At 34.8% G+C, this 7,842-nt stretch overlaps 1 protein-coding gene across 3 annotated transcripts; it reads left to right on the top strand.

The window, feature by feature from the left end:
* The first annotated feature begins 202 nt into the window (after positions 1-202).
* LOC133299459 (calcium-dependent protein kinase 28-like) lies at positions 203-6,757 on the top strand. Of its 3 annotated transcripts, XR_009749929.1 has the most exons (14): positions 203-670; positions 813-943; positions 1,124-1,165; positions 1,375-1,486; positions 1,584-1,662; positions 1,796-1,965; positions 2,158-2,284; positions 2,890-3,005; positions 3,090-3,197; positions 3,324-3,386; positions 5,132-5,305; positions 5,566-5,732; positions 5,814-5,970; positions 6,171-6,757. XR_009749929.1 is itself a non-coding variant. In XM_061498915.1 (12 exons), the coding sequence occupies exons 1-12, from the start codon at positions 365-367 to the stop codon at positions 5,722-5,724; spliced, it is 1,587 nt and encodes a 528-aa protein (XP_061354899.1). In that variant the 5' UTR covers positions 203-364; the 3' UTR covers positions 5,725-6,159. The 3 variants fall into 3 exon arrangements, 1 of the variants encoding a protein (XP_061354899.1); XR_009749928.1 differs by having other exon boundaries at positions 5,566-5,970; XM_061498915.1 differs by lacking the exon at positions 6,171-6,757 and having other exon boundaries at positions 5,566-6,159.
* The last annotated feature ends 1,085 nt before the right edge of the window (positions 6,758-7,842 follow it).

The raw sequence follows: 7,842 nt of genomic DNA, 5'->3' as shown, positions 1-7,842 counted from the left end.
GTATCTAATAATTTTAATTTATTAGTTATTTTTGAACTGTTAAATGCAAACTTAGTAAAACTTGTTATTAATATATGGAAAAAATGTTTAAACTTTGAGTTGATCTCCTCTCGCTCTTTATTTAATTGACATCAAGTGGAGTAGTTTGAGTTTGAGTTTGAGTTTGAGCCAACTCTTATTTGTTTCTCATTCAAAAGTCTCTTTTGACCACCACTTCACTCTCTCTTTCCTTCTATCTTCCTTCTTCTCTTCCTTCCTGTCTCTCTTCACAAATGAATGACAACTACTACTACTATTATATATTATCCTCATCCTCATGCACATGCTCTTCATCTCTCAACATTTCCTTTAACCATTCTCAATCATGGGCACTTGCTTTTCTGCCACCAAAATCAGTGGCTCCAACAACACCAAGGCCGCCACTAAAGTGACTACGAAGCCGCAACCGGAGCCGTCCAACCACCAACAACGACAGAGAGCGCCGTCGCACAGCGCGAGTACCAGGCACGCGCCGTACGGGAAGCGCGTCGATTTCGGTTACGAGAAGGACTTCGATAAGCGTTACTCGCTCGGGAAGTTGTTAGGACACGGCCAATTCGGTTACACTTATGTCGGAATAGACAAAGCCGATGGGGATCGTGTGGCCGTTAAGAGGCTCGAGAAGAATAAGGTAATCTGATTCGTTTGAATTTCGGATTTATAAACGAAAAGGAAAAAAATTTCATTTTTTTTTCTTGTTTCTTAGTTTTTTTTTTGTGTGTGTGTGAGGGTTTTTGACTTGGTCAATAATGGGTTATGATTTGGTGTGGCAGATGGTTCTCCCTGTAGCTGTTGAGGATGTTAAGAGAGAGGTTAAGATATTGAAAGCACTTGCGGGCCACGAGAATGTGGTTCAGTTCTATAATGCTTTTGATGATGATTCTTATGTGTACATAGTTATGGAGTAAGTTGCTTTCATGTTGGTTTCTTGTTTGTGCTGTTTTTCTATTCTCATCTGATTTTGAGCACTACAGTACTGAAATGTGCTCTGGATATATCTTTTGGTAGCTCAATTATCAAATCATTGTGTTTTGTTTACTTTCAATGTGCTTATTTTTTATATAATTGTATTTTACCTTTTTAGATTATGCGAGGGTGGAGAACTGCTAGATCGGATATTGTCTAAGTAAGTATCTTTTTTTTTTGGGATGTGATTGCTATTTTGCTTGGTTAGGTATCTCTTCAGAATTTCTATGTTGAAATTGCAGAACCAGGGTCAAGAATGACTCCATTTTTTTATTTTTTTTATTTTTTTTTAGGGTTTGTGTTTATGGGTTTGGCATGGTGCTTTTTTCTTGTACATGAACTTACTTCATCTTCCTTTGCCTTAATCAGGAAGGACAGCCGTTATAGTGAAAAAGATGCGGCGGTGGTTGTAAGGCAGATGTTGAAGGTTGCAGCTGAGTGTCATTTAAATGGCTTGGTACACCGGGACATGAAACCAGAGGTATAGTCAAGCCCCATTGTTTATCTGGCAAATTTGAGTGAAATGGGATCTATGCTATTAAATGCTATATAGTAAAAAAAAAATTCTTTCGATGCAGAATTTTCTTTTCAAATCAACCAAAGTAGATTCACATTTGAAGGCTACAGATTTTGGCTTGTCAGATTTCATAAAACCTGGTGAGGAAAAATCTTTATTTTCATGATTGATTTTTTTCTTTTTTCCCTCTTTTGTATCAGACATGTTCTTGCAATCTTTATTTGACAATTCTAGCTCTCTATCTTTGGTAAAAAAAAAAAAAAAAAACTGCAGGAAAGAAGTTTCATGATATTGTTGGCAGTGCTTACTATGTTGCACCCGAAGTGCTAAAACGCAAGTCAGGCCCTCAGTCAGATGTGTGGAGTATTGGTGTTATTACATACATATTGCTATGTGGGAGACGCCCATTTTGGGATAAGACTGAGGATGGTATCTTCAGGGAGGTATGGTACACTATTATTATGTTCTCTTCTGATCTCCCAATTTATGTGGGATTCGTTATCTGTTCTTGTTTCTTAATGACATAATAAGTCTCTGACCCTTACTTTCGTTGTCCTCTTGATTTTGAGTTTTTACAGAAGAATTTTTTTTAATGTTGTTTGTTGTTATGTCAATTTGTGCTCTGATATATGCAGGTCTTACGTAACAAGCCTGATTTCCGCCGGAAACCGTGGCCAACTATAAGTAATGCTGCAAAAGATTTTGTGAAGAAGTTGTTGGTAAAGGATCCTCGGGCAAGATTAACTGCTGCTCAAGCTCTATGTATGTCTCTAGTTTTTTTCTTACATTATGTTATTTGACCCTTTTAAGTGATATCTGTCTGATATATAACAACACTTTTGGGTTTTTGTTACTGCATGAAATTTTGGTGTGATGTATAACACTTAAAAATTTAAGCATTGAATTTATAGAATTCATAATTTGTCTCATTTTAAAGATTGTATTTATTGTTAGAACCTCTCACCGCTTTCTGTCTTAAGTGTTCACCCATGCTTGCTTTGATGAATCAATTTAGCAGTTGTTCATAGATTTTCGGTTGCTGTTCAGATTCTGTGAACATGATGAATGGTGTTTCTGTACAGTGAAAATGTTATGTAAACAACACTTTAGATATACAAAATCTCAACTATTTTTGTGGCTTTGTGCCACTAGATGTACGTAACCTTCTTGAATAATCTACATGCAATGCAATAATTCTGTAGCATATGTTTAGTGTTGTTCAAGTAGCATAATCATTTCATAGACTTTGCTTAGTTTAAACACACCCTTAGTCAAACTGTACTTTTTTTCCTTTACTTCACAAAACATTTTTGTAAGAAATTTTTTCCCTAATATTGAAATGTATTGATTAATTCTGATATTTCCAGCACATCCATGGGTTAGAGAAGGAGGAGAAGCACTGGAGATTCCTATTGATATATCTGTCCTGAGCAACATGCGGCAGTTTGTGAAGTATAGTCGATTGAAACAATTCGCTCTGAGGGTAAGACAAATTAGTTCTAGCCTTTGCATGTCAGAAGGCATGGCACTTATTTGATGCCCAGCTTTTTTGGTACTTATCCTGCAGGCATTGGCTGGAACACTTAATGAAGAAGAGTTGGGTATTTTGAAAGATCAATTTGATGCAATTGATGTGGACAAAAATGGTTCTATCAGCCTGGAAGAGATGAGACAGGTAGCATGTTAATTTACTAGCTCTGAGACTAACATAAATCTAGATACATCACTTGTCTATTAGTGAGTAAATTATTCCCTTAAATGTAGTTTCCCCACTTTTGTCTGAAGGGAAGATTTTGTGCAGGCTCTTGCTAAAGATCTTCCTTGGAAGTTGAAAGAATCACGTGTACTAGAGATATTGCAAGCGGTGAGTACGCTTGATCTTTATTCTACTTCTAAAATTTGAAAGACATGGAGTTTCTTTGGTGATTAATGTTAGGTTAAAACATATTTTTTGTCTCCATGCATGACACTCATTTACAATTTGATCCTTATAAAAACAAATGTTCAATTTAATCCCTATATGTGCAATCATTTTCAATGGCATGCAAAGTATATCCAAATTGGAAATAATTATCATATATGGGAATCTAAAATATAATACTTCTGGTCCTTATATACGACACTCATTTTCAATTTGGTCCCTATACTTTACTTAATTATAAGTACAATAGACGGTAATATAATAGCAACAAATGATGGGGACTAAATTGAAAACAATTGTACGTATAGGAACTAAATCATAGTTGTTAGAATCTCACAATTTGGCTAGCGAGCAATTTGTTACATGTGATAAATCGGAGATGGCTTTGAATCGTGCGATATATGCATGAATAGGTGCAATTTTGTATCACCGAACGAATCACATGATTTAATGATTTATTATTATTATTATTAATTTCTTTTGGCTTTTCTTTCATCAATTCTCAGAAGAGAAATTAAAAGGTTGGATATACTTAACTTGTTAAATAAAAAGGAACAAAAGGAGCGCTATTGAATGCACCCTAATTGATTATTCCATTGCCTTGATTTTATTATTTCTGAACAAGGCCTTCATATAGTCTATGAAGCACTGATACTTCAAAAACCCTGACGTGTCGTGTCCGACACTTCTCGACACTCTCCGACACTCCAACACGCATTATAGAAATTCAAAAAAAAAAAGGTTCAAAGGTTGCGTTGCGTTAGTTTTTAGTTCCAACTATTAGATTTGTTGGATTACGATTACCATTTTATTGAGTTTAATATAAATGTTTGGGATATCTTATGTTTATTTGCAACATTGATGAATATTATAAGTTTAGTTTTATTTTTTTGTTAAATTATTGAATATTAAATATAATATACACTACATAAATTAAAAATATTATTTAATATCAAAATGTGTCCTAACGTGTCGAAATCTAATATTTTTTAGAATTAACGTGTCGGAGTATCGTGTCATATCGTGTCACGTGTCCCGTGTCAGTATCGGTGCTACATAGCATATAGTTATTCACTCACTCACTCTATGCATCTTATTTGGCTATTCAAGTGCTTTGTTGTCATTCTGCTGAAACAGAGACTTCCCATAGTCACTTTCTCACTCTATATGCATCTCTGATTTGGTTATATCATTTATTTGTTTTCATACTTCTAAAGCATAGGCTTCACGCAGTCACTTTATGTGACTCAGTCGTGACTTATATTTTATGATTTTGTTTTGTTATACTTATGGTTAAGTTGTTCTGTTAATTCCTAGAAATGTAATATACATAATTTATATGATATATTTCAAGCTATTTTCCATTGTGTCTCTGAATCTTATGATTCGATACAATTCACCATTCACATTTAAAAAATTAACTTGGCAATTCATGATTTGATAACCTGGAACTAAATTGAAAACTTTTTTTGTATAAGGACCAAATTGAAATTGAGTATTACGTGCAAGGACCAAAAATATATTTTAACCTTAATGTTTTTTCTTTCACTTATAACAATATATGTTGCTTCCCCAAATCACTCTTTTCCATTGTGGCTGCTTTGTCTTACTCTGCAGTGGACACTCTGACATCTGCACATTGCCTTTTGCTTGTGAAAATAATATATATATTTTTTGTGTGCTTGCAGATAGACAGCAATACAGATGGACTCGTGGATTTCACTGAGTTCGTGGCAGCTACATTGCATGTGCACCAATTGGAGGAACATGACTCTGATAAGTGGCAGCAACGGTCACAGGCTGCTTTTGAGAAATTTGACCTAGATAAGGATGGATATATTACTCCGGAAGAACTTAGAATGGTAGATCTCTTGTCTTTTGTTAAGCTCCAAAACATTCTTTATGAAAAATTCTTTCAAAATTTTGTAGCAGTCCTCTTGTGGTATTCTTACTGATACTTTCATCCTTTATAAAAGTTTTCCAATTTTTAGAGGGGAGGGGTGTAAGTGCCTAGCTGGAACATCTGCTTCGCAATTTGAGCTCTGTAGATATTTGTAAAAATAAAAAATAAAAAAATAACATACATATTTACTGCAACTAATATTACTTTTTGGCTTTTCAGCATACTGGCTTGAGAGGTTCCATTGATCCTCTGCTCGAGGAAGCTGATATTGACAAAGATGGGAAAATCAGCCTACCAGAATTTCGTAGACTTCTAAGAACTGCAAGCATGAGCTCTCAAAATCTGACAAGCCCAACTGGCTATCGGCGGAGGATCTAAGATTAGAGGTGTTTCAGTGGTGGAGTTCCTCTAAGATCATCTCCTGTGCGATTGCGCTAAAGCCCTTAAGATTATCATCTTTTATGCAGATTTTACTCACTCATCTGCTCTGGCAATATATGAAACTCAAAACTTCAGTTATTGACTGTGGCATCCCCAGCACGGGGATTATGTTCATGATGTCTTGAGAACTTTGTCAAGAGGTGTTTGGGAGTTTGTTGTGGACCCTGCGTGGATTGGATTCAGGTATTACAGTTTCATCAGCGTACATCATTTAAGTGTTGGGGTTTTGTTGTTGTGCCATACATGTAATGTGTAACTACAAATAAATATCTTCTAGCCAAAAATGAAAAAAGAAAACCACAAATAAACATGAATTGAAATATATTGATCGAAATTCTATTCTTACTATTTTTCCACCTCTTTGTTATTTTATTTTGCTGCAGAAAGCAATTGCACCCTGCTGTTCTTACTAGATACTAATGATTGAATACATTTGAGGTACTAATTGGAGTCTGAAATGTAATTATAAATTGTTCTCTTCTGCTGAAGAATTAGTGTGGGCGATATTGTGATTGTGGAGTGATGACATGAGAGTAGTTGATGTCTTTGATGACTTGCATCGGAGGTCACTCGTGGGTATGTGCGGTTGCTTATTTTATTATCGTGATATGGCAGGTTTTCCTTTGTAATAGTAATCGGAGTGAGAAGTAGCTAGGACTTGCCCATTTTACAAACAACGTTTGTTACATCATATTATGTTCTAGCCTCGTATGCAAAATAACATAGTTTCCTTTTTATGAGCAGTTCATTTCTGAAAAGTATGCTTTAAGGTAAACTCTCTTGAGAAAGAATCTGAATTTTCTCATTTTATTGAATAGTAGGAGTTGACTTGTTAGAGAGATAATTAAAGACACGATTAATTTTAAGCATAACTAGTAGATCTTATAAGCTACCGTGATGGATTCTTGCATTATAAAGTTTGTTTATTCCTATCCAAGAAGGTTTTCCTTATAATGTGTTTGTTACCTACAAAAGGAATTATCATACCTTTGTTGTCCGAGTCTACAATATTGTGTTGTAAAAGGGAAAGAATCATAAGCTATCATGATGGATTCTTGTCTTGCGTTATAAAACTTGTATTTATTTCTATACTAGAAGATATTCCTTATATTGTGTTGTTCCCTACAAAAGGGATTATGATACCTTTGTTGTCTAAGCCTATAATTTTGTGTTGGAAGGGGAAGACCGTTGCATGGATAACTTTGCTCTAGAACTGATAGAGCCCATTGTCAAATGATAATCAGATGTAAGAACCACTATCAATATGTTGCGGACTTGCAGATATGTATCTACTTACTCCAAGTGAGTTTTAGGTACAAATATACAGGATTTTGAAAATTTTGGGGAGCATTAGTGGGGAAAAAAAATCACTTGGAGGCAAGGAAACTTGTTATGGGAGGGATATGATATAATTATTTTGGGTTTAAATATGTTGAGTCATTATAAATATGCTACATGTCTACATGTCACGGTGAGTTTTAATACTAAGCGAATCTTTGAAAATTGCAGAAAAGAAAAGTGCTTGCTTTAAATATATATATTTATATAATCTGAAATTAATATTTAGTATATTAGAAGGACTCAAGTCATATGTAAACAACTATGGTACCGTGAACTGAATGATAACTACAATGGTTAATCCATATACGTTAACAACTCTAAAATTAAAACTTCAAAAAATTCAATACTAAAATTTAGTACATTATTATAGTATTATGAACTGAATGATGACAGCAATGGTGAATTCATATATACGCTGTGAAACACGGACACGTCTTTTTTTGGAAAAAATGCGTGTCCGACACGGACACGTTCGGACACGCGTCCGACACGCGGTCAACTTTTTAGGACACGTTGACTAGTGGGACACGCGAATTTGACCGAATCCGACACGTGGTCAACGTATGTGGACACGTTTGGGACACGTTTGACATTTTTTTTAAAAAAATAAATAAAATTACAATTAAAAAAATAAAAAATATTTAATAAATACCCAGAAACCATCGTCTTCTTCCACGTCCGTCGTAACCGGAGGTTGTTCCCCCACCACGTCAA

The sequence above is a fragment of the Gastrolobium bilobum genome, unplaced genomic scaffold (genome assembly GCF_033153095.1).
Source record: "Gastrolobium bilobum isolate Gb01-03AN ecotype WA unplaced genomic scaffold, APGP_CSIRO_Gbil_v1 utg8594, whole genome shotgun sequence".
Lineage (NCBI taxonomy): Eukaryota > Viridiplantae > Streptophyta > Magnoliopsida > Fabales > Fabaceae > Gastrolobium > Gastrolobium bilobum.
The sequence above is the reverse complement of the archived record's forward strand: the minus strand, read 5'-3'. Positions and strand labels throughout refer to the sequence as shown.